We start from the raw sequence: 27,727 nt of genomic DNA on the forward strand, positions 1-27,727 counted from the left end.
CAAACAGCATAGTACACATACTTTATGTCTCTCTTTTTGAGGTATTACATCTCTAGCATTGGTTCTAAATGGAATTACTGGACCAGGGGTTGGCAGATTGCCATAAAATCAGTGCTTACAAATATTAATAATATTTGTTGTTCACAAAGACTTTTCTTGAGAGTGGTGGGATTCAAATTTAGGCCTTCTACCTTGAGAGGCTGTGTACTGAACTTGTCTATTTCATATGCCTTTGTGTCCCCATCAGAAAATAAAGATAATAATAGTTTACTACTATGTACTACTTATAGCTTACTGTGTAACATTGCCACAAAATTGTGGTTTAAAACAATAAAACTCAACTATTTCAAGTTTCTGAGAGTCAGGAACTTAGGAGCTGCTTAGCTCTGTGGTTCTTCAGTCTTTCATGAAATTACAGTAAGGGCTACAGTCATCTACTCTAAAGGCTTCACTGTGACTGGAGGATTCCTCCCATGGCTAACAGCTTGGTGTTGTTTATTGACCAGAGGCCCTAGTTCCTCCCCATATAGACTTCTTCCCATACTGCTTGAGTGTCATCCAAACAGGGCATCTGGCTTCTCCCAGTGTGAGTGAGCCAAGAAAGCAAGACGGAAACAATAGCTTTTATATATAAAGCAGCCTTGGAAACCACAAACTTTCACATTGACAGTGTTTTATTGTTGTGGACTGGCCATAATTCATTGTGGGAAGGTGTATACAAAAGCTTGAATACTAGGAAGCCGAGGTCTTTGGTGGCCTTCTTGGAGGCCGGCTACTACAACCTCATAAAGGTGTAGTGGCAATTAAAAGAGTTGATTAAGGGCTGGTGGTGTGGTACATTGGGTAAAGCTGCTACCTGAGATGCTGACATCCTATACGGGCATCTGTTGAGTCCCGGCTACTCCACTTCAATCCAGCTGCTTGCTAATGGGCCTGGGAAAGCAGTGGAGAATGACCCAAGTACTTGGGCCCCTGCACCCATGTGGGAGACCTGGAAGAGCAGTCTTAATGGAATTGTGAATGTGGTAGGCACTGTCAGAATAAGCAGCAAAATGAGAATAAAGTTGGTATTTTTGTTCATCAACACTGTGCTTTGGAGTATTTTTTAAGAACATGAGACTAAGTGGAGGAGATTGTGCAGTTAGGACATGGGGTTGTGAAAAGTTTTTGTTTTATTTCTAAGGTGATAGAGAACTGGCTCTGTTGTTTGAATGCCAGTGAATTGGCTTTGAGGGAGAGGTTGACAGTAAAGCTGGGAGAAGGTAGCAATGTAATGGATCTAGCAAGGTACTGGAGAGCACTGGAAGGGGAATCAGAACAGGTGGAAAGAGTGAGGGTTGAAAGAAAGGGGTGCCTATTTCATTTACGAAGTAGGAAAGAGTTATTGATCGGATGCAGTGAAGTACATTGGTTTGGTGGGAGGATGTTGAGGATGAGTTCCTTTGTTTTCTGTGTTTTGACTAAAGTAGAAAGTGCTCATATGCAGAGAGGGACGTAGAGTTTGGGGAATCAGATTTAGAGGGGAATGCAGGTTTGAAATACTCTTTGGGAGAATGGAAGAAAGGGTTCACCAGGGAGAACGGAAGATTGAATTAATCTTTCCTTTTTCTCTGATAGCATTTAGAAGACTGGATATAAATATGGGTTCACAGATTGTTGGATACACAAAAGGTTAAGATTTATTAGCCAAGTGAGATATGAGTATGACCCCAGAGTAGGTGTATACTGACAGAAATAAATTCACTTGTGTTGGTCCAAACATGTTTGCCTCGCAGTAGCAGCAGAAAAAGTCAGTGATATTAGGAAGTTGTTAGGATTGGATGTGTTGTCTAAGCTAAGTAACAAGGTAGTGACGATTGAATTGAAAAGAGAAACTCTAGCCACCAGAGTCTTAATGAAGTCCCGGCACTGTGGTGTAGTGGGCTGGTTCACTCTCCAAGTGGTCCAGGTACTCAGACCATTCTTCACTGCCATCTCAGGGACATTAACAGGGACCTGGATCCGAAGTGGAAAAGCCAGGACTGAAACTGGCGCTCCTGACTTGCCAGTTTTTTTGTTTTGTTTTGTTTTTCATTTATTTTAGCAAGAGCTCCCCTCCTCTGGTTCACTCTTTATAAATGCCTGCAGTGGGCAGGGTGGGGCCATGTGGGAAACCCAATCCGGGTCACCCACATAAGTGGTAGGGACTCAACCATTTGAGCCTAATGCCTCCCAGGGTGCATGTTAACTTGAAGCTACAATCAGATGGAGCCAAGTTTGGAACCTTAGGCACTCTAAAATAAGACACAAGCATCCCTATTGGCATCCTCACCACTAGGCCAGTACATAGTAAATTAGTTGCATTGAACTGGTTTTTAATGTTTTTTAATCACTGTTTTGATTTCTTTAAGGTTATTTAGTAGTAAATGGTAAGAGGGGGTTTTCTTTCCTACTTTTCTTAATATACAGAGGTGGTTTTTTTTTTTTTTTTGTCCTCTTAACTCATTTTGATATACAAAGCTAAAGAGTGGGTCTGTGATTTTTTTTCAATGTATTCAGTATTCTTTGTGGTGTGAATTTTTAAGATATTCTCTGGGCAGTGAAAATAAAAATAATTTCTGTTGTATAGTTAACTGTAGTAATTTATCTTAATTAGCTTTCTCTTAACCTGACAAGAATGAAGTCCTACTTGTTTTCCTGTTTCTTTTACTTTTTATTCCATATATTTATTTTCTTCACATATTTCTCTGCAATATTTATTCATTCAGCATGTTGTAATTAAGTACCCACTATATGCTAACCCACTCTGAGAGCTGGATTCCGTGGTGATACATGTGGTCTGTAATTCATTTGTGGCTTTCACCAAGTGATCACACTTGCAAATACTGCCTCTGTTTTCTCCCTTTGTAAGCAAAAAGGTTTGAAAGGAAATTTGCCATTAACCACAGAGTGCTCCAGCTGTACTCTGCCAGCACTTGGTTGACTTAAGGCCAGTCATTCAGCGTGTAGGATAGCAATTCTGAAACATTTTGATTTCATGACTTTTACTTGCTTATATTTGTCTATATACTATATTATAAATTAAAATTGAGAAAAAATTAATGTTTGCTTAAAACCCATTAAATATTATAATTAACATTTTCATGGAAAATAACTTTGCCAAAACAACAGCAGAGCAGTGAGACAACTGACATCATTTCACTTTTTTGGGGGGGAGGGAATCTATTGTTTGGCTTAATGTAAAATAACTGGATTCTCATTTGCTTCTGCAGTCTTTTGTTGTATGATAAAGCCCCTGGAAAACACTGTATACTTAGCAAGTGAGAATGAACAAAGATAAGTAGTGATTTGGAATCTGCAGACTACCTGAACAGGAGCAAATACTAAGGTTATTAAAGAAGTTGTAGACATTTTGTACTTTTTCAATTTGATTCACAGCATAGACGTTTACCCTGTAGCAGAGAAACAGTATATTACATTGGATAAATGTACAATGTATTACATTGGATAAAGATACGTAATCCATTTTAGTGATGTTTATGTTTTTCCGAGTTCTTTTTTAAAAAGCTTTTACTGTGTTGCTTTTACCATTGAAATTCAGAGTAGAGGAAAATGATATTGAAATTTTTGTGATGTATGTATATTTTCTTTGGGAAATATTAGAATAGCAATGATACTACTGACCCATTTTAAGACGGATAATGTAGCATGGGAGATTTATATGGTATTTACAAATACTCTGCCCTGAAGCTTGGAGTTACAGATAGTCTTGGGTTCTGGCTTCCATTGAGTAGCAGTGTGATTAAAAGCAAGTGATTGACATCTTTATTTCCATTTCTTCATCTATAAAATTGAATGGATGATAGTTCTTCCAGTCCCAGACTTTTCAGCATTATATGAAATATGTATGTTAAGGTACTTGGCAGCTAAATCAGCATTTATCCCTTTTTTTATTTGGGGAAGTACCACCATCACTTCATAGTCATACAAAGAAATTGTATCTTCTTAGCCCTTTCTATCAGACCATTTTGCCTATAAAGCCCACAATGGTCAACTTAAATGATTTTCACAAATATTCTGGAAAATTGAAGGAAATTAATTTCCACCTTGATTCTTGTGCCCTTGCAACGTAGTATGGGTTTGTGAAGACACTCATGTGCCATCCTACTTTCTTACCAATTTAAGAAGCTCAAGAATTACTTTCTAGAAAGCAAGGAAAGTCATGGACTTTCAGGAATTGAAGGGGACCCCATAAAGGTCATGTATTCTAGCCATTCTTCATAGATGAGACTGGCATTGAGAGAAGCTAAGCTATATCATTAAACTCCTTTAAATAGTCCAGTGGTTGTAGGCTTTGACTGAACTTTGGAACCTCCTGTAAAGCTTCAAAAACATACCTGATATCCAGGCCCCACCTCCTGATTACATTTCAGTTGGAATTGATAAAAGTTCCTCCCTTCCCCCATCCCTGTGATTACAATGAAACATCACAGCACTGCTAAAATGGAACATTTGCCTTTTACCATCCTCATTTAGCCTTAACATTGAAGCATTCTTTTTATTAAAGATGAGGCCATTTTATTTCTTAGACATTTCAGGTCAGGGAGCTTTACTTTATTCATTTTTTCCTCTGGGAAATAAGCCTATCTTTTTGTGAATCAAAACTTTTTTATGTTGGAGTCTTTATTTTAAATTTATTTACCAAGTCAACTAGTAAAGTTTTTAAAATTAGGTATTAGAACAGACGGTGCTAAAAGAATGTTTACATTTATCGTACCTAGTAATATGGCTTGATGGTATGGTTTTTTAATGTAACATTAGAAAGACATTAAGTTTTTGAAAGCATTAATAATTGAAAGTTGTAAAAATTTTTATTTCGCATCATCATTCTGATTTCTAGATTGTCGGTTTTTATTTAGACTTTCTTAAAAAATCTTTATTTTTCCTATAGGTGAAAGCACTGAAAGAGAAGATTGAATCAGAAAAGGGGAAAGATGCCTTTCCAGTAGCAGGTCAAAAATTAATTTATGCAGGTATGAATTAAATAATGAAATGAATTTATTAATATACCATGTCTGACTTAAAACTCATTCTTTTTAGTTTTAGAAATTCTTATCTTACAGATGGTAGTATATTCAAATTGATTATGTCAGAAGCATGATGGTGGTAGTAAAAGTTATTTGAATATGTTAATATTCAATCTTCTCTTCATGTATTTTTTTTTTTTTTAAGATTTTATTTATTCACTCAACAGGTAGAGTTACAGACAGAGAGAGAGGTCTTCCTTCCATTGGTTCACTCTCTAAATGGCTGCAACAGCCGGAGCTGCACCGATCTGAAGCCAGGAGCCAGATGCTTCTTCCTGGTCTCCCATGCGGGTGCAGGGGACCAAGCACTTGGGCCATCCTCCACTGCTATCCCAGGCCACAGCAGAGAGCTGGACTGGAAGAGGAGCAACTGGGACTAGAACTGGTGCCCATATGGGATGCTGGCACCGCAGGCGGAGGATTAACCTAGTGCACCATGGCACCAGCCCCTGTTCATGTATTTTTCAATCCATTAATGTTTATTTTATTTAGTTTTATCTTTTTTTCTTTTTTAAAAAATATTTATTTATTAGAGAGTCAGAGAGAGAGAGAGGTCTTCCAACCACTGGTTCACTTTATGAGTTGGTCACAATAGCCAGAGCTGTGCTGATCCAAAGCCAGGAGCCAGGAGCTTCCTCTGGGTATTCCATGCGGGTGCAGGGGCCCAAGAACTTGGGCCATCTTCGACTGCCTTCCCAGGCCACAGCAGAGAACGGGATCAGAAGTAGAGCAGCTGGGATTCAAACTGATGCCCACGTGGGATGCTGACACTGCAAGTGGCGGCCTTACTGGCTACGCCATAGTGCTGGCCCCTAATTTTATCTTTTTAAGCATCAGTTGACTTTCGTGTTTTTTATCAAGCTTAGTGAATTTTTTATTAGATTGGAACTGTCTATTCTGATAATGTTTATTGGAATCATTCTTGTAATCATTATGTATTTGAAATCATACTTGTAAAATTAAAATTCTATATGCTTTTTAAGTGAACTACCAAAATTGACTGTATAGACAAGTTTATTTGTCAAAAGACACTGTAATGAGTGACAGAATAAAAAGATTAACACTTACATTATCTAAAAAGTTCTTTGAAGTCCAAGTGACCCTGTTAATAAACAACTAAGGGGACAGGTATTTGGCCTAACAATTGAGATGCCTGCATCTCCTATCACAGGGGTAGTGAATATCTGGCCTGTAGGCTATATAAGGCCAGTGAAATCATTTGGTCTGACCCTGCCAAGGTAACCTCAGGCAGGACTCAAAATTAAGTAAATCTAAGGCAGGCTAATCTTTAAGTTGATAATTTTGTGTTACTGCACGTGATTTGAAGATTGAAATGGCCCTTGGCAAGAAAAAATTTTCCCACTCCTGTCCAGTTGGAATACCTGGGTTTGAGTCCCACCTCCAGCTCCTCATTCCAGAATTCTAGCTCTCTGCTGATATAGACCCTGGGAGGCAGCAGGTGATGGCTCCATTGGTTGAGTTGCTACTACTCATGTGAGAAACCTGGCCCCAGCCACTGCAGGCATTTGGGGGAGTGTGTGGTGTGTGTGTCTTCCTTCCTTCCTTCTTTCTTTCCTTCCTTCCTTTCTTTCTCTTCCTCTTTCCCTACCCTTTCTCCCTCTCCTCTTCCTTAATTGCTGAGTGGTTTTATTTTTAATTTTTTTGAAGATTTATTTATTTGAAAGGCAGAGTAACAGGGAGAGACAAAGAGCTCTTCCATCTGCCACTTGACTCTCCAAATGGCTCCAGCTGACAAAGTCAGGAGCCTGGAACTCCGTCTGGGTTTCTCATGTGGATAGCAGGAACCCAGGTTCCTGGGCCATGTATTCTCAGGAGCATCAGCAGGGAGTTGATCAAAAGCAGAGCAGCCAAGACTGCAGTAAGGGATGTGAGCATCATAAGCAGTGGCTCCTCCCTGCCTTTCAATTAAAAAAAAAAAAAAAAAAAGAACAAGGAAGGATATCAATAGATTGCAGGGGGCAGCGCCATCCAATATGGGTACCGGTTTGAGTCTTGGCTGTTCCACTTCCAATCCAGTTCCTTGCTAATGTGCCTAGGAAAGCAGCAGAGATGGCCCAAGTGCTTGGACCCCCACCCCTGTGTGGGAAACTTGGATAAAGCTCCTGGCTCCAGGCTTCTCCCTGGCCCAGCCCTGGCCATTACGGCCATACAGATAGTGAACCTCTGGATGGAAGATCTCCATCTCTCCGTATCTCTCTCTCGAACTTTGCCTTTCAAATAAATAAATAAATTTTTAAAAATAAAAATAATACGTTTTTTAAAAAGAAAATTAAAATTTATGTAGCCTTGCTGGTAACCCGAAAAAAATGTGTCAAAAAAAAGACTTGATTTCTAAATTTTGTAGAGAAAATTAAAACTTGCTTCTTAAAAAATATTTGAACTGTCTCATAGGTAATAGTAGGGTGGGCTTTTGATCGCCCATGGATTCTTTTTTTTTTTTTTTTTTTTTTTTTGACAGGCAGAGTGGACAGTGAGAGAGAGAGACAGAGAGAGAAAGGTCTTCCTTTGCCGTTGGTTCACCCTCCAATGGCCGCCGCTGCAGCCGGCGCACCGCGCTGATCCTGGCAGGAGCCAGGAGCCAGGTGCTTTTCCTGGTCTCCCATGGGGTGCAGGGCCCAAGCACCTGGGCCATCCTCCACTGCACTCCCTGGCCATAGCAGAGAGCTGGCCTGGAAGAGGGGCAACCGGGACAGAATCCGGCGCCCCAACCGGGACTAGAACCCGGTGTGCCGGCGCCGCAAGGTGGAGGATTAGCCTATTGAGCCACGGCGCCGGCTCCATGGATTCTTGTTTGTTGCTTGTAGTGTTGCCTTTGATTTGATTTATAGGAAAGGCTAGCCACCATAGATTAGAATTTAGAAGCCTAAAGAGGCAGACATAAAACTCTAGTTTACAGTTCCTGGTCAGCCTGTTTTTTCCCCATAAGGAATAGAAACTCTAGTTCTTTCTTATTGTTTGTGGCTTTTAATTGAATAACTTTTAAAATGTAAAACTCAGTGCTGATGTTGTGCAGTGGGTTAAGTTGCCACTTGTGACGTCAGCATCCTCTTTGAGCACTGGTGAGTCCTGGCTGCTTTGCTTCCAGTGTAGCTCCCTGCTAATGCAACTGAAAAAGCAGCAGTAGATGGTTGGAGTGTTTGGCGCCCTGTTACCCACTCGGAAGACCCAGATGGAGATCCAGGCTCCTGGTTTTGACCTGGCCCAGCTCTGACCATTGTGGCCATGTGAGGAGTGAATCAGCAGATGGAAGATAGCTCCTTCTCCCCCTCCCCTTCTGTAACTGGGCCTTTCAAATAAAAATATCTTAAAACATAAATAAAAATGTGAAACTAAATTCAAGGAAGAGGAGCCCTCTGGGAGTTCTTATGTAATATTTGACCTTTGTCATGATCACAGTCTTGTGTACTTTATGCATTACTGATTTCTACGTATCTTGCTTGAAATACCTTTCTGTGTCTCACTTTCCTAGCCTTGGAATATTTCTGATTTGTCAGGTATCTAATATTTTTGGGAGCAGAAAGTTTGTTCTTCCCTTCCTCTCTCAGGAAAAGACTAGATTATTCCTTGGGGGGAGCCCTGGACAACAGTGTTGAGTTTTCATTGTCTTCACCATTTCTCCAGACCAGCAAGACTTCTATATAATTAATACATTTTAAAAAATTGCTTGACATCCTAATTATGGCATTATGTTTGACACCTTTTATTCCGATGCCTTAATTCATTTCATCTTATTTTGTTCTTAGATATTATTTTTCTTTGGGGGAAAATATTAATTGATAAAAATTGGTGTTGGTACATAATGGTTACATTGATTTAATTATGTGTAAGAAAGATTACTATGACTTAATGTTTTTCTTTTTCTTTTAATATATTAGGCAAAATTCTCAATGATGACACTGCTCTCAAAGAATACAAAATTGATGAGAAAAACTTTGTGGTGGTTATGGTGACCAAAGTAAGTTTCAGTCTCATTCTATATGTCTCTCTGCATGTGAGTCTTTTTAAAACGATGATCCCAGATCCACACAGTGGACACAGTTTATACACATCCATAGCAGTGTCCACTTAACTTTTAAGATTTTAAGCATTTATCTTGATTATACATATAGCATTGAAGCACCTAATACCACACCAGAATTGTTTCTGGAGTAGTAAAAACATTATGTAATTACTTTAAGGTGTGCTTAGAAATTGAGTAATTATTTCTTATTCTGTAGTTTTTTTTTTTTAACTTTTATTTAATGAATATAAATTTCCAAAGTACAATTTATGGATTACAATGGCTTCCCCCCCATACCGTCCCTCCCACCCACAACCCTCCCCTTTCCCACTCCCTCTCCCCTTCCATTCACATCAAGATTCATTTTCGATTATCTTAATATAAAGAAGATCAGCTTAGTATACATTAAGTAAGGATTTCAACAGTTTGCTCCCACACAGAAACATAAAGTGAAAAATAATAGATGATTTTTTTAAATGATGATGAAATCAGATCAGACCTATTGTCATGTTTAATCCCAGTGAGAGTCAAGTTGGGAGTTGATTTTTTTTTTTTTTACAGAGGATCAGTTTAGTATACATTAAGTAAAGATTTCAACAGTTTGCACCCCCATAGAAACACAAAGTGAAATATATTGTTTGAGTACTCGTTATAGCATTAAATCTCAATACACAGCACATTAAGGACAGAGATCCTACATGAGGAGTAAGTGCACAGTGACTCCTGTTGTTGACTTTACCAATTGACACTCCTGTCTATGGCATCAGTAATCTCCCTATGCTCCAGTCATGAGTTTCCAAGGCTATGGAAGCCTTCTGAGTTCTCCGATTCTTATCTTGTTTAGACAAGGTCATAGTCAAAGTGGAGGTTCTCTCCTCCCTTCAGAGAAAGGTACCTCCTTCTTTGAAGACCTGTTCTTTCCACTGGGATCTCACTCACAGAGATCTTTTGCCAGAGTGTCTTGGCTTTCCATGCTTGAAATACTCTCATGGGCTTTTCAGCCAGATCAGAATGCCTTTAGGGCTGATTCTGAGGCCAGAGTGCTATTCTTATTCTGTAGTTTTAAATAAGGATGCTTTGAAGGGCCTTGCTAAATTATGTACTAGACCTGACAGGTCCTCAAGGCAAGAGAAGGATGTAAGCTCAGTTTTTCATAGTGGAAGAATAGTGTTACCAAAACTAAAAGAAGAAAAGGTCAACTAAAAAAATGATAGGGTAATTTTTTTGTGAAGAAGTTTTAAATAAGAACTTTTTCTGTGGTATATTGGCATGCTATATATTTGGGGTGATTTTGAAAAGTGAAATTTTTTTTTTAAGCAAAAACAGAACAGTGAACATGTTGAGTTCTTTAAGAGACTATGAACTTTGCTTATTTCAAGATACATAATCAGATGGTGGAGAGATGAGACAAATGGAGACATGGTAGTATTCATCACATTTTTTTTTTTTTTTAAGATTATTTATTTATTTGAAAGTCAGAGTGAGAGAGAGAGAGAGAGAGAGAGGTCTTCCATCCACTGGTCCACTTCCCAATTGGTCCCAACACTGTGCCAATCCGAAGCCAGGAGCTTCTTCCAGGTCTCCCACGTGGGTGCAAGGGCCGAAAGACTTGGGCCATCCTCTACTGCTTTCCCAGGGCATAGCAGAGAGCCGGATTGGAAGTGGAGCTGCAGAGACTCGAATCCATATGAGATGCTGGCACTGCAGATGGATGCTTTATCCACTACGCCACAGCGTCAGCCCCTCATCACATTAATTTTTAAAATTGAATCCTAATCTGAACAGAAATAGTATTACTTGTAGCAAATCAAATAGGTTTAAATGTACAATTGAAACCAGTTCATCCAAAACCAAAATGGAAGTAAATGTAGAATTTTTTTCAAACTTGCAAAATAATGGATAGTAGTATAAAATATAATTGAAGAAAAGGACATTAATTTCTGTATACTTTGTCTTGGGAAACACAAAGCACTTAAACACAACACAGTGCGCCTGTGTTGGACTTAAACTTTTTTTTTTTTTTGACAGGCAGAGTTAGAGAGAGACAGAGAGAAAGGTCTTCCTTTCCGTTGGTTCACCCCCAAGATGGTCACTGTGGCCGGCATGCTGCGCCAATCCGAAGCCAGGAGCCAGATGCTTCCTCCTGGTCTCCCATGCGGGTGCAGGGCCCAAGCACTTGGGCCATCCTCCACTGCCTTCCCGGGCCACAGCAGAGAGCTGGACTGGAAGAAGAGTAACTGGGATAGAATCCAGCGCCCCAACGAGGACTAGAACCTGGGGTGCCAGCGCCGCAGGCGGAGGATTAGCCAAGTGAGCCGCGGCACTGGTCGGACTTAAACTTTTTTTAAGACATTTCTTACGGGCTGGCGCTGTGACATAGAAGGTTAAGCTTCTGCCTGCAGTGCTGGCATCCCCTGTAGGTACTGATTTGAGTCCAGGCTCCTCCACTTCTGATCCAGCTCCTTGCTAATGTACCTGAGAAAGCAGCGGATGATGGCCCAAGAATTTAGGCTCTTGCACCCATCTGGGTGAACCAAGAGAAGCTTCTGGCTCCTGGCTTCCACCTGGCCCAGCCCCAGGCATCACAGCCATTTGGGGTCAAATAAATAAAATAAATTTTAAAAAAGATAATCATTCCTTTTTATTTATTTATTTGAAAGTCCAAGTTACAGAGGAGAGGGGAAGACAGAGAGAGAGATCTCCCTTAATCTGCCTTGCCATAATTCTGGCCCCTGGGCTTAAAATTTTTAGTCTGTTAAAATAATAACTATTGATTTTGCTATATATAAGCATTTATTAAGCATTAAATGTTAAATACAGAGAAGCAGAATCATGAGGAAACCATGTATCATATGCTGTTTTTCTTCTAACAGTGGTAAAATATGCATAACACAGAATTTAACATTTTAACCATTTTTAAGTGTACATTCAGTAGCATTAAGTACATCACATTGTTATGCAGCTGCCAACACCTTTATCTCCAGAACTTTTTTATTTTCCCTGACTGAAAATTTGTAGCCATTTAACAGACTCCCTGTTCCTGCTGCCCCAGGCCCTGGCAGCTACTGTTCTATACTGTCTCCATGAATTTGACCACTATTGGTGCCTCATCTAACTGGAAGTCTGGTATTTGTCCTCTTGTGACTGGATTATTTCATTTAGCATAATGTTTTCAAGTTTCTGTTGTAACATGTAGAATTTCATTCCTTTTAAGGCTGAATAATCAGTTTTCTCATCTAGTTTTATCAAAACTGGTACCTAATAGAAAAAGTGATAGCTACACATTTGGATCTGTTTTGTTATTGGTCTTAATTTTTGAATAGTTGTAGTAACTGATTATTTTGTTACATAACTAAGAATTAAGCAGAAAACGTCTCAGAGTAGATGCATGGATTTGAGAAATAGATACTTGGGCTTATTTATTCTTATATTTTGTAGGATCCTAATGATATTCATGATTGTTCCATTTTGGATTTGTTGACAGAAGCCGGTTAGAAGGGGGTGAGGGCTACTGCAGTTAGGCATTATGGAAGCAATGAGAAATGCCTTTACTACAAAGAAGAGAGGAAACAGCAAAAAAAAAAAAACTTGAAAAAGCAGAGAGGCTGAGTACATAGAATAAAGCCTTTAAATAGCTCTTCATGGCAATAAAGACATTAAAGGCATTGTGTATTGTACTATCTGTGGATCAGATAATTAAGGAAAATATTGAAACAGATATAATGCATTTAAAAATATTTTTATATAGATTGATTATTATAAAGTTTAGGTGCTTAAAAATCCAGATCACTTGGGAGTTGGGGTAGTAGCATGGCGGGGTAAGCCACTGCCTGCAATACCAGCATTCTGTATGGATGCTTTGTGTCCCAACTGCTCCACTTGCAATCCAGCTCCCTGCTAATGTCCTGGAAAAGCAATGGAGGATGGCCCAAGTGCTTGGGCCCCTGTACCCACATAAGAGAACTGGAAGAAGCTGCTGGCTCCTGGTGGAGGACTGGTCCAACCCTGGCAGTTACGGCCGTTTGGGGAGTGAACCAGTGGATGAAGTTCTTCCCCTTCCCCTCCCCGTAACCCTTGCTTTTCAAATAAATCATTAAATCTTTCTTTGAAAAAAATCCACACCGGGGCCGGCACTGTGGTATAGCAGGTTAACGCCCTGGCCTGAAGCACCGGCATCCCATACGGGTGTGGGTTCTAGTCCCGGCTGCTCTACTTCCGATCCAGCTCTCTGCTATGGCCTGAAAAGCAGTAGAAGATGGCCCAAGTCCTTGGGCCCCTGCACCTGCTTAGGAGACCGGGAAGAAGCACCATTGGATGGAAGACTTTCTCTCTCTCTCTCTCTCTCTTTCTCTCTCTGCCTCTCCTGTGTGTAAATCTGACTTTCAAATAAATAGATCTTAAAAAAAAAATCCACACCATCACCTTTGTAATGCTTTGGTTTATCCAGAATAACTTTACCTGAGGATTTCAGCTCATTGGATTTTTGAATTTTTAGAACATTAATAATTTCCACAGTGTTGTATTGACAGAAAAGAAAGAGACAGAGTTAAATGTAAGGCTATTAGAATAGGAAAAGGAGTAAATGCTAAGGGCATTTTTGAAGCCTCTCCCCCTATAACTTGAACTAACCACTTTTTTTCCAGTGCCCTCTTTACTAGCTGAGATTGAACAAGATACCAGTAGCTTCTTGTTTTTCAGTTTGTTGATTTGTGCTTGTGACAAATTTTATTCAATTTTAATTCCATTTAAACAGTTACCTTTTGTTCTTAGGAAAGTTATGAACTGATTGGGTAGTGAACATTGGAGAAAAACATGTAGAAGAATAAAACTCATTTAGTATGATTTTATACCTAGTTGTTTTTTGCTCTGTGGGAAGCTTTATGACTGTTTCTAGAAAGTGCTCAGCATGTGATCACAACTTTATTTTTCTCTTCAGTTACATACACATCTCAAAATGTTGCTTATCTCTTGTACGTGTTGTCTATTGGGATTTTTTCCTCTCTCTTCTAAAATATAGCAAAATATTTTACATGTTCTTTAGTAATTATTTCTATTTCAAGAAATTACTTTTGATAATTCTACTAAAATTAAAAGTTAAGATACGTAAAGTTTTTGGGGGTAATTATTTGGTTACTTTTTTGGATACATGTTGTGTATATTTAATATTTACTTTTGATTCTTTTTCATATCAACTTGATAGTCTAAAATTGTTGACTAAAGCTAATTGAGATTCATAGTTATGTGTACAGTCGCAGGTTTTCAAAGAGTAACAAAGTGAGTCAGATTGCTAATACTAATCTCATTTTTTTTGAGGTACAAGATTTACTAGTGTTGGATTTCTTGCATTCTGTACAATCAAATAAAGACCAGGTAGTAATACAGTATTTTATCATAATCACTTTGCTTTTTAATATGCTTAGCCCAAAGCAGTGACAACACCAGCACCAGCTACAACTCAGCAATCAAATTCTGCCACCACTACTGCAGTTAGTTCCTCCACAGCAACAGCTGTAACTCAGGCCTCAACACCTGCCCCTGCTTTGGCTCCCACTTCCACACCTGCGTCCATTGCTCCAGCATCAACGACATCTTCTGAACCTGCACCTGCTAGTGCAACTAAGCAAGAGAAACCTGCAGAAAAGCCGGTAGAGACACCAGTGGCTACTAGTCCAACATCAACTGACAGGTAAACACTGAGTTCTAGGAAATTGTATCTCAAAATGTGTAACAATCTCACACATGTATTTATTTTGATGATTATTTCAGTCAAACTGACTATTCTGTTAAGCTTTTTCTAAACTTTGAACCCTGCCTGAAAGATACTAGAGGTCTGTTTGGGTAGTTTACGAAGAAGAATATAGGTAAAAATTTGGGTGATCCAGATCTCTATACTCGTTAAGTTGATTTCCCACCCCTTAGGGGAGAGGGTCAAAATCATTATTCATTTTGAGTAAAAATGTTAGAAAATACAAATGAAAAAAAAAAAAAAAACCCAAGAATTATTAATTAACATGACATTGCCATCCCAGTCATTACTTGTTTTGAGTATGCATAGATTTCACCTATTTTTGGTACATATTTTTTGTATAAAATAAAGGTTTTTTCCAAATTTTTTTAGAGATTTTATTTATTTATTTATTTGAGAGGCACAGTTACAGACAGAGAAAGATCTTCCGTTCACTGGTTCCCTCCCCAAATAGCCACATTGGCCGAAGCTGGGATGGCCCAAAGCCAGGAGTTTCTCTCTGGTCTCCCACATGGATGCAGGGGCTCAGGCACTTGGGTCATCTTCCTTTGCTTTCCCTGGCCATTAGCAGGGAGCTGGATTGGAAGTGGAGCAGATGGGACTCAAACCGGTGCCCATATGGGATGCCAGCGCTACAGGCAAAGACCTAACCCACTGCAGTGGCCAAACTTATTTATGTTCACTTTCCATTAATTTTTTGGAGTACCCATGTATATTTGGTTGATTTTTTTTTATATATTTGTCATATATATTATAAGCATCTTTCCACATCAATTATTTCTAGTTGGATAGTATTCTGTTTGGCTCTGATATTAGCTCTGATAATCTTGGAAAAGTTATTAACATCTTTGCATTTTTCCCCATCTATATAGTATGAATGACAACAAGATCTATTTCATAAAATTATTGTAAGGTTTGATTGAAATAATAGATGTCAAAGATGAAATTGCACATGGTATACAGTAAATGCTGATTAAGAGCTTTTTTTTTTCTTTTTTTTTTAACTTTTATTTAATGAATATAAATTTCCAAAGTACGATTTATGGATTACAATGGCTTCCCCCACATACCGTCCCTCCCACCCACAACCCTCCCCTTTCCCACTCCCTCTCCCCTTCCATTCACATCAAGATTCATTTTCGATTATCTTAATATACAGAAGATCAGCTTAGTATACATTAAGTAAGGATTTCAACAGTTTGCTCTCACACAGAAACATAAAGTGAAAAATAATAGATGATTTTTTTTAAATGATGATGAAATCAGATCAGACCTATTGTCATGTTTAATCCCAGTGAGAGTCAAGTTGGGAGTTGATAATTTCTTTTTTTTTTTTTTTTTTTTTTTTTTTACAGAGGATCAGTTTAGTATACATTAAGTAAAGATTTCAACAGTTGCACCCCCATAAAAACACAAAGTGAAATATATTGTTTGAGTACTCGTTATAGCATTAAATCTCAATACACAGCACATTAAGGACAGAGATCCTACATGAGGAGTAAGTGCACAGTGACTCCTGTTGTTGACTTTACCAATTGACACTCCTGTCTATGGCATCAGTAGTCTCCCTATGCTCCAGTCATGAGTTTCCAAGGCTATGGAAGCCCTCTGAGTTCTCCGATTCTTATCTTGTTTAGACAAGGTCATAGTCAAAGTGGAGGTTCTCTCCTCCCTTCAGAGAAAGGTACCTCCTTCTTTGAAGACCTGTTCTTTCCACTGGGATCTCACTCACAGAGATCTTTTACCAGAGTGTCTTGGCTTTCCATGCCTGAAATACTCTCATGGGCTTTTCAGCCAGATCCGAATGCCTTTAGGGCTGATTCTGAGGCCAGAGTGCTATTTAGGACATCTGCCATTCTATGAGTCTGCTGAGTATCTCACTTCCCATGTTGGATCACTCTCCCCTTTATTTATTCCATCGGTTAGTGTTAGCAGGTACTAGACTTGTTTATGTGCTCCCTTTGACTCTTAGTCCTTTCATTATTATCAATTGTGAGCTGAAATTGATCACTTGGACTAGTGAGATGGCATTGGTACATGCCACCTTGATGGGATTGAATTGGAATACCCTGGTATGTTTTTAACTCTGCCATTTGGGGCAGGTCAGCTTGAGCATGTCCCAAATTATACATCGACAGGCAGAGTGGACAGTGAGAGAGAGAGAGACAGAGAGAAAGGTCTTCCTTTGCTGTTGGTTCACCCTCCAATGGCTGCCGCGGCTGGCACACTGTGGCCGGCGCACCACGCTGATCCGATGGCAGGAGCCAGGTACTTCTCCTGGTCTCCCATGGGGTGCAGGGCCCAAGGACTTGGGCCATCCTCCGCTGCACTCCCTGGCCACAGCAGAGAGCTGGCCTGGAAGAGGGGCAACCGGGACAGAATCCGGCGCTCCGACTGGGACTGGAACCCGGTGTGCTGACACCCCAAGGTGGAGGATTAGCCTAGTGAGCCGCGGCGCCGGCCTGGATTACTTTTTCAGATCGGCAGAGATTGCATAAATAACTTGATAGTGATATAGAAAAGCAGGCACTAGAGTCCTTACTTAGTTGGATTTTATACTAGAACAACTTACTGTTGTTGAAAATTATACACCTCAGAAGGATAATATGGGAAGGGAAAGATGAGAGAAGCTTAGAAAACAAGCACTTGAATGTGCCTTAATACCTTCATGTTGATGTGAAACATGTAGTATCCTGTAAAGCACAAAACATAGTGAAAATTATCAGGAGTTGGGCTGATATGATTATGTGGAGCATTAGAAATTTGTTCATCACCAGTCACTTGACATTTTATTATTGAGGACTTGCCTTTTGTTCTTTAAAAATAGCTGCTGACTCTAGTGTAAATTCTACTTGTTGATACCCACCTTAAAGGGACTGCACTATAGACATGGACTTAACTGGGCAGTGGTTGTTACCTCTGAGTAGAGAGGGGAGAGGTGGTGAGAGTGAGTCAAGATTGATTAGTGGTTAAAGTACATTTCAGTCTTAAATTTTTAAACTGAAAATTGTGCTCGTTATTCTGAGAGTAATTAGAACCAGTACTAAAATGTATTATACATAATAATGAGGAAAATAGATTGCCCTGACTGAAAGAAAGCTCGTCTTTTTACCTGGTTTCCTTCAGGTTATAACTTTCATTTACTCTACCTCTGCCTATTTACTTACTTGAAGGCTGCCTTTTAGTTTTGTCATTTAAAATTTAACCAAACCTTAGTATGTGAAGACTAATTTGGTTTCTGCGTGCACTATTTCATGTTTTGCTTTTGGCATTTCTTCTACTGTGACTTGATTTATAGATTATTTAACTTATAAATTCTCTCAGGGAGATAGTCATTATAGAAAGCTATCTGTAAGGATGATATTTCACATCTTTAAACATTGAAAATGATGGACTCTGAGTAAGAGTAGTAAGGTGGAAAATTTTTCTTAAACTATCAGTGTTATAGATAAACTTTTGGGTTTAACCTAGAGGAGACTGTTTAAATACTGTAGACAGGATTTATGTTGAATTAAAATCAAATAATCTCTTTACAAATTAGTTACTAGACTAAGTAATTAAATTTTACTTATTTTGAGTTGAAGTTTTTCTAAAAACCTTTACAGTACATCAGGAGATTCGTCTCGGTCAAACCTTTTTGAAGATGCAACAAGTGCACTTGGTAAGTATCTACCTTACCTCCTAAGTACCCGTAAGAGGGTAGAAGTTTACATTTCGTTTTTTGAGAGCATGGTAATGTGTTAATTTTCATGATTTCTTTTAATTGAGCTATTAAATTATTTAGATAATTATTAATAATGCTACTAAAGACTTTATATTAATATTTTACGTATTGGATTCTTTAAAATGCTATATAGGCATATTAAGTTCCATTTTCCAAATATAAATTTTAAATGTTGTATTACAAGATTTGGTCTGTATACATATTTATTACTAACTGTCCAGTAAGGAAAATAGAAATCATTTTATTTCAAATTAGGAAAAGCTCAACCTTAAGAAATTGCTATAAAGGTTTTGGAAGGTCTGGAGGAGAGGATTATCCCAGAGAACAATCCACTGTTCTGTAGCTTGGGGCTGGGGCTAGCTGGCACTGGCCCCTAATGTACAGCGATGCTGCAGAGCACAGACCAGAAGTCCGTGGCTGTAGCTGCTCCACTAAGCCTTTGCTGGTGATGTTTTACTTTTACATCTTTATTTCTCCCAGAGTGCACACACACTCGAGTTTCTGGTCTTAGACTCCTTTTACTCTTTCATCTTTTGTCTCCCCGTTCTCTGTGTTGATTTCCTGCTTCTTTAAGCTTTCTTTGTTGTCTTTGACACCACTCTTGCCAATTCATGCCTCACACTGTTACTTCTCAGGTTTTCTACTTAGTTCTTTTCCTTGACCCTTAAATATATAGAGTGTCCATGGTTCTTCTGTGAGACATAGTTCAAGGTTTAAGCTATGGGAATGGCCAGTACCACCCATTTACTGTAATTGTTTCCCAAATTATATCTGCAGTACAGCTCTTCATCTGAGCTCCCAGACTCACTTGTTTAAACTGCCAGCTGGAAAATGCGCAGCCTCCACACACCGCTTAGGATGCAAGTTGACGCATCTTTTACCCTCATCTGATTTTCTTCTTTGTTCTCGTAACACTCTTGGCACCATCAGTCCCTGTCTGCTTCCATGTTGGCATTATCCTTGACCTCTGCGTCTCTTGGCCCAGTGAGTCTAATTGATTTTTTTTCCTAATGTCTTTGAAAAATTTGTTTTCACAGCCATTTAGCTGCCTTAGTGCAGATCCTTACCTTACTTAGGCTCTTGCATTATCTTCTTCCCAATCTGATCTCTTCCCTGCCAGAGTAGAATATCTATCTATCTTTCTTTCTTTCTTTCTTTCTTTTTTTTTTTTTTTTTTTTTGACAGGCAGAGACAGAGAGAAAGGTCTTCCTTTGCCGTTGGTTCACCCTCCAATGGCCGCCACGGCCGGTGCACCGCGCTGCTCCGATGGCAGGAGCCAGGTGCTTCTCCTGGTCTCCCATGGGGTGCAGGGCCCAAGCACTTGGGCCATCCTCCACTGCACTCCCTGGCCACAGCAGAGAGCTGGCCTGGAAGAGGGGCAACTGGGACAGAATATGGCGCCCCATCCAGCACTAGAACTCGGGGTGCCGGCGCCGCAGGCAAAGGATTAGCTTAGTGAGCCATGGCGCCGGCCGTGGCCTCATTAACTCTGTCTCTTGGCCATTCTCCCCAGTATTTATTTCTTTTTCTTTCTTTTTTTTTTTTTTTTTTTTAATATTTACTTGTTTGAAAGAGTTGCACAGAGAGAGAATGAGAGGCAGCAAGTGAGAGGGATCTTACATCCAGTGGTTCACTCCCCAGCTGTCCGCAGCAGCCAGAGCTGCGTTGATCCGAAGCCAGGAGCCAGGAGCTTCTTCGGGGTCTCCCATGCAGGTATAGGGGCCCAAGGACTTGGGCCATCTTCTACTGCTTTCCCAGGCCATAGCAGAGAGCTGGATTGGAAGTGGAACAGCTGGGTCTGAAACTAGTGCCCATACGGGATGCCGGCACTGCAGGCAGCGGCTTTACCCACTACGCCACAGAGCCAACCCCTCTCCCCAGTATTTCTACAAGTCACTTGCCTTTATATTTTTAAGATTTAAAATGTATCATACTGCTTATACGCATTTCTTTTTGAGTTTTTATAACAATTTATTAGGAAGCATTGTGTATAGAAGGTACGTTAACTGCACATGGGACTCTGGACCCTGACAACCTGCATGTGTATCTCAGCACCTGACTTACTAGTCATTGATGCTTTGATCGTGTTCTATTTTTTTTTTTAAGTTTTATTTATTTATTTGAAAGTTGGAGTTTCGCAGAGAGAGAAACAGAGGCAGAGAGAGGTCTTCCCTCCGCTGGTTCACTCCCTAGTTGGCTGCAACAGCCGGAGCTGCGCTGATCCAAAGCCAGGAGCTTCTTCTGGGTCTCCCATGCGGGTGCAGGGGCCCAAGGGCTTAGGCCATCTTCTGCTTTTCCAGGCCATAGCAGAGAGCTGGATTGGAAGAGAAGCAGCCAGGACTCGAATTGGCACCCATATGGGATGCCGGCACTGTAGGCAGCGGCTTTAACCTACTGTGCCACAGCGCCGACCCCAACCTCCTCATTTTTAAAAGGAGGTGAAAATAGACCTTCCTCAGAGAGAGCTCCTCTGTGATAAGTAATGTGAAACATCATGTTAAAAATAGTATCAACCTGATCTTCTCCAGCTCTTAATTTTGTTTATATTAATGCTGATTCTGCATCTGGGAAGTAGGTTACTTTTGTTTTCAGCATTCACTGTCTATGTGCTAAAATTCTATCCATGGATAATCAAAAAACAAAAATATTAAAAAGTGCCTTTATACATCGGTAAAGAAAGGTCATGTAGTTCTGTTATGGTAATGAAATACCTGAGGCCAGTTACCTAAACAAGTTTATTTGCTCCCATTTCCGAAGGTTCAAGTTCATGGCGTTGACAGGCTCTGGTAAAAGCATGATAGCACGTGGCATCACAGTGGCAGGAGCATGTGCAAGAGGAGGTGAAGATTACATGATGGGGCAGGAAGCCAGAGAGAGGAAGAGGGGCTTTGTGACAACTACTCTTTTTTTTTTTTTTTAATATATATATATATTTTTTTTTGACAGGTAGAGTGGACAGTGAGAGAGAGAGACAGAGAAAGGTCTTCCTTTGCTGTTGGTTTACCCTCCAATGGCCGCCGCGGCCGGCGCGCTGCAGCCGGCACACCGCGCTGATCCGATGGCAGGAGCCAGGTGCTTCTCCTGGTCTCCCATGGGGTGCAGGGCCCAAGGACTTGGGCCATCCTCCACTGCACTCCCTGGCCACAGCAGAGAGCTGGCCTGGAAGGGGGCAACCGGGACAGAATCTGGCGCCCCGACTGGGACTGGAACCCGGTGTGCTGGCGCCGCAAGGCGGAGGATTAGCCTAGTGAGCCGCAGCGCCGGCCGACAACTACTCTTGAGAATTAACTCAGGGTCTCATGAGAATTACTTTAATATCTTCTAAGGGCAGTGCCCACCCCACCCCCAAATGAGCCAGCCAGCTCCCATTAAGCTCCTCCTAAATGGTTCTACACATCTCAGCATCACCATGTTGGGGGACAAGCATCTAACACATAAAACTTTGGGAGATAATGCACATCCACACCGTAGCAGGTCATTAAGCGATATATAAATGCTTAATTTGCTCAAGGACACTTAAATTTCTTTTCCAGCTATTAAATACCTTTTTTTAAAAAAAAAAATTGTATAGAAAAAAAGTCATAATTCAGTAGATAGCGAGTGCCCTTGAAACTGATGCAAAATGACACGATCCCCTGTATGGCTAAACCTGCATTCAGGTGGGGAAAAGAAAAAATATGAAACAGAAAATAAATGGCAACTCACAGTAACTGTGAAGAACACGGAATTTCCAAAAGGAAAACAAAGCACGGTGGCTAGCAGCACCTGCCTGGGCCTATAACTGGTAAATGTAGAACTGAAGTGTGTGAAGGAACTGGCCACACAGCTGGCACATGTAAAGACTCTGGAGAGACAAGATGGGGCTTGCTGACATAGTCCAGAGACCAATGTGGTGGAGGATCACTGAGGGTGTGAGATGAGGTTTTCTTTTTTGTAAAGTTCACTTTTGCAACTGGCTGAAGAATGGGTTGAAGGTACGGGGGCAGGAGTGGAAGCAGGCTGTAGTCCAGACTGGAGGTTGTCTGTAGGCTGTTCTTGAGTAATGGCTGTGCAGAAAAAGGAGCTAGATGCATTTTGGGATATAATTTACAGATGGGACCTAATAAATAAGCTGGCAGATTAGATGTGGAAGGAGGGGAAAGGGTTAAAACCACTGTTTCTGGTTGCAGCCCTTGAGTGCTTAGAGGTACCATTTGTTGAATAGGGGAAGACAGATAATGGCGTGATAGGCTTGAGGAGGAAATCTTTATTAGAGTTAGTTGAGAGGTGAGTGGAAAGTGAGGAAATGTGGAGATAGCAGGTGTGGACAGCTCTTGCTTTGAAGGAAGAAAGCAGATAAATGAACCACTTCCTGAAAGAGGAATTGATATGAGGTCAAGGGAGTGTGGTGTGTCTTGGGCTGACATGAAGGAAATGTGAGGATAATAAAGCAGAGAGGGCAAGTAGGATAATCAAGTCCAGCTCTTTGAGATGGGGAGAATGGCAGTAGTACCTAGAATACCAAAAAAAGATTGATTTAGTGAGGTCTGTTTATGGGGGAAGGTTACTTGCAGCAAATCTGAGTGTTGTGTGCTGTTTTCTGAAGAGCAAGTTAAGTCTTCACCCTCAATGGAGAACTGGAGAGAGCCTCTGAGAAGTGACTTACTGGGAGAATAATAGTAGTAGTCCTTAAGGCATTGGGCTTTGCAGTATGAGATTTTCACCTTCTAGTTCCTGGCCTCCTTTTATCCACTGTGTTGGTGATAACACAAGATGGCAAATGAAAACTGCAAACTTCCACATCACAATTGATTGCTTAAAAAGCCCCTTCTATGTTTTCTAGATTCATCTGTCTTCTCACAGGTTACCTTCCCTGACATCCTCCTAATTCTTTGTTAAATTTGTACCTGGTGTTTCTCTTGTACTTATGAGGCATATTAGTTTTCTAATGCTACTATACTCCCCAAACTTCATGGTATAATAACAACACAGATGTATTACCTTGCAGTACTAGGGTAGACAGACCTGCCACTGGACTCACTGGGCTGAAATCATGGGGTCAGCAGGGCTGCTTTCCTTTCTGGAGATTTGGGAAGAATTTGTTTATTTTTTCCATCCTCTGGAGGCTTCCTTCATACCTTGGGTTCTGGCACCAGCATCTCTGGTCCTACTGTTTGTCCTCTCTGACCTTCTCATCTGTCTCCCTTTTCTTGTGATTATGCTGAGCCTGTCTTAAAGTCAGCTGATAAGCAAACTTAATTTCATGAATAACCCCAATTTTCCTTTACTGTGCAACAACATATTTGTAGATTCAAGGGATTAGGACATGGATGTCTTTAGGTAACCATTAATCTCCATGCTATAAAAAATGATATTATTTGTCCTGCTATTTATCTTTGTAACCCTAGCACAGTAGTGGCTAAAGCATAAGCATGTATAAAGTCAAGAAGTATATAGAAAATTTCCCCTGTCTCTTTAGTGACAGGTCAGTCTTACGAGAATATGGTGACTGAGATCATGTCAATGGGCTATGAACGAGAGCAAGTAATTGCAGCCCTAAGAGCCAGTTTCAACAACCCTGACAGAGCTGTGGAGTATCTTTTAATGGTAAGAAACATATTTTACTTTTCTTCATTCAAATTGCTTAAGATAAAATCTCAAGAAACTTGGATTTTAAGTGACAAGTTAATAATTCACTGGAGAAGAATAATGTATACTAGATAATTTATATAATGCTTTTATTTTTTCAAATATGTCAGTATTTTGTGTTGACAAAATATTTTCTAAAAAATTCTGATGTGTTTTTAGTTAGAAAGCAACATGACTAAATTAGTTGTGAAATTAGCTGTCCAGTTAGAGAAAGTACCCTGTAGCCCAGTTGGTGTGTTGGGGAGAGGAATTAATTGTTGATTGAATGGTCTAACATTTCAGTAGTTATCTTTAAATGCTGGCAACTTGTTTATCTATGAAATTCGTTTGTAACTGAGCAGTCCTGTTGGATTAATAATTGTTGTGGAGCCCCTAAACAGATCTACTTTGCCTTTTTTTTTTTTAATGGAACAACTTTGAGTAGTACCTGATTTAGAATTCTGTCTGCATTAATTTAATATTATCAGATTTGTATGTGAGATTTTGAGGTACAAAAAAATGATTCACTGTTTCCAAAGTTACTGGATTTTAAAACTACTGTGTAGCATCAACTCTGATAATGTAAATAATAGAAATGAGTTCATGAAACAATTTCCAGTGGGTTTGTTTGTTTTGGGTTTTTTGGGTTTGTTTTAATAGACTTAGTGTTTGTTCAAGTGAAAGTGAATGGATAGAAGAAGTGTTGCTCATTTCCATAGTAAGAGTCTGTAATTCCACCTGAGAGAATTAGAGGTAGATCTGCAGCAGTGATGGGTAGCTTGTTAGTTAACAAACCTGTTTGGGAACTTGACAGAAACTCAAGACCTTTTATCTGTGTAGCCTGTTAGTGCTTAGTAACAACTCATGAAAGGATTAGAATTGATGAACTCTCTCAAAACTGTTTGCATTGCCTACAGTTAACAGCTAATTTTCTGGCAGCCATTACCTTGTTCATTCTTTATTTTGAATGAGATTGGCTTCTGGTTTATTTGCAAATGGAAGCATTTGTGCTCTCTTACTCCAGTTGTAATATTCCTTCATTTTGCCTTTCCCAAAATCAGCAAAAATTTAATAAAGATTTTTTTAAATGGTTGTAGAAGAGAAGCCTGTAAATCATGTACATCAAGATACAGTCACGAAAGTGAGTGCAGTTTTAAGCTGCAGTAACTTCTGCTAGACAATAGTTATAACAGATAGAGCAGACTCAGTAGAAAGCATCACCTAAATGTTATGTCAGCTTCTTTAGATCAGTTTTGTGTATTTTTTTAAAAATTGCTTCTGTTGCACTTTCTGGATGATGCTTTCTCAGGACTGTGGCTTAGTAGAGGAGACCCTCCTGCCTGGTCCTTGTGGTCACCTGTCTGTTGGACTTGTCTGTTAGTAATTGTTCTTTCTAGAATCATTTCACAACTGTCAAGTGAGCATCTAAAACTTTTCTCTGGATGAACTTAAGACCGGCATTACGAATATGATCCTTTTTATCACGGAGCAACAGCTGATGAAAGTGTCTAAGTAGTTAGAAAATTAACTAATGCAATATAGCACACAAACTTTGGTTCTGTTCAATTTAAAATGACAGAGAGCTTTTATGACTGTTAGGTATCTTACAGGAGAGTGCAGGCACAGCTAGGAGAAGATTCCCCTCATCGTGTGAAGTTCTGTTGGACAGTGTTGCCTTCTGTTACCACATTATGGCTTCTTCCACATCATGCCTAGGTCGTTTCTAATCTGATTTTAATTCATGCAGCTTAATGCTCTTTAGTCCTTGATTTTTAATTCGAATAGACATCTGTTTGATGTGTTGGAACTAGACAAGCATATTAAAATAGACCATAAGTCTTTTTCTCTAATATTTAACTAATTTTGCATGATAGGGTATTTTAAAGCTTGGAAATTGTGTTGTAGGGAATTCCTGGAGATAGAGAAAGTCAGGCTGTGGTTGAGCCCCCGCAAGCAGCTGGTACCGGAGCTCCTCAGTCTTCAGCAGTGGCTGCAGGTGCCGCAACTACAACTGCGACGACGACGACAACTAGTTCTGGAGGTAAAGCAGAGTCCTGAATGGGGGAAGAAATGCCCCCTGAGTTTTTAGTATGCAGTGATTTAATCAGAAATGTTTTGGGGGTGAGGTTCATTCCCAGTGCATTCATATCACCTTTTTTTTTTTTTTTTTTTTTAAAAAGATTGATTTATTTTGAGAGAGTTGGAGAAAGAGATCTTCATTCACTGGTTCACTCCCCAAATGGCTGGAAAGGCCAATGCTGAGCAAGGAGCCAGGAATTCATCTGGGTGGCAAGGGCCCAAACACTGGACCATCTTCCATTGCTTTTCGAGGCATGTTAGCAGGGAGCTGGATCAGAAGCGGAACAGCTGGGACATAAACTGTCACCCATATGGGATGCCAGTGTCACAGGCAGCCACTTTACACACTATGCCACAGTACCAGCTCCTTGTATATTTCTATTCACTAATGTTAGAAAGAGGCCCAAAAGAAATTCTACCAAGAAGATGTAAAAGGTATCCTTGCTTATATTAAACATCAGTACTGCTGTAGTTTAGTCAATGGGCATATCCCTTTTAGTTTATTTTAAGGAAAAGATGTTTCCCAGTTTGCATTTAACTGTCTCCTTTACTTGTCAGTACCCATTCAATTGCCTTGAGTCTTAACTGCAGAGCACAGCTTGGAGCCCATGGTAGGCCCAGGAATTACAAAGTGTTCTTCATTCTTTCTTACGTATGTTGGTAAGTGATCTAAACTGTTAATTTCAAGGAGGCAATTTTTCTTCATACATTTCCTAACTCTGATCAAGGTAGTCACTGCGGATTGACAGCAGTCCTTAAGTGCCTCTTCCAGAAGACAGGCCTGTCCTTTGTTTAGGTTCAGCACAATCATGGAAAGAGAAGGCCACGACTCTGGTTCAGATTTGGGGTGCTCTCCCATTTGGCATATATTTGAGAACTTGATCTTTCAATCTCATTTTTTTTTATACAACTAATGTTAAGGGGTCATCACTATGGAATAGAAGGTTAAGCCATCACCTACTGTGCCAGGATCCCATATGGGTGCCAATTCACATTCTGGTTATTGCACTCCCATCCAGCTCCCTGCTAATGCCCCTGGGAAAGCAGCGGAGGATGGCCCAAGGGCTTTGGTCCCTGCTCCCATGTGGAAGACCTGGAAGAACCTCCTGGCTCCTGGCTCTGGCCTGGTCCAGTCCTGGCTGTTGCCACGATCTGGGGAGTATACCAGCAGATGGAAGACTTCTCTCTGACTCTGCGTATGCATTTCTCTGTAACTCTGCCTTTCAAATAAATGAGTAAACCTTAAAAAAAAAAACTAGTGTTAAACAAAATAAATAGCCATGTGTTATGGTCAATTCAGTTTGAAAGATTTCTTCCTCAGTAATTTAGGAAATGACAATATCTAAAAAATCTCATCTTGTTAGTAACCTCAAGAACAATTTTATATACATATTTTTCATACAACATGAGGAGGTAAGGACCAGCACTCCGAGAGTCACAAATTCTGTATCTTGTGCCTCATTTGGTATTAATTTTGACTATTG

General features: G+C 40.0%; 1 protein-coding gene across 1 annotated transcript in view; it reads left to right on the plus strand.

Moving 5' to 3' along the window:
• The window catches only part of RAD23B (RAD23 nucleotide excision repair protein B), a 49,194-nt gene that overhangs the window by 10,936 nt on the left and 10,531 nt on the right, over window positions 1-27,727 (plus strand). The window contains exons 2-7 of the mRNA XM_002708127.6: window positions 4,931-5,012; window positions 8,963-9,042; window positions 14,508-14,773; window positions 18,439-18,494; window positions 24,016-24,143; window positions 26,070-26,205. Of these exons, the coding sequence (XP_002708173.1) occupies window positions 4,931-5,012; window positions 8,963-9,042; window positions 14,508-14,773; window positions 18,439-18,494; window positions 24,016-24,143; window positions 26,070-26,205 (748 nt within the window). The remainder of the gene's footprint in view (window positions 1-4,930; window positions 5,013-8,962; window positions 9,043-14,507; window positions 14,774-18,438; window positions 18,495-24,015; window positions 24,144-26,069; window positions 26,206-27,727) is intronic.

The sequence above is a fragment of the Oryctolagus cuniculus genome, chromosome 1 (genome assembly GCF_051225735.1).
Source record: "Oryctolagus cuniculus isolate XC-2025 breed Fujian yellow rabbit chromosome 1, ASM5122573v1, whole genome shotgun sequence".
NCBI classification, from domain to species: Eukaryota; Metazoa; Chordata; class Mammalia; order Lagomorpha; family Leporidae; genus Oryctolagus; species Oryctolagus cuniculus.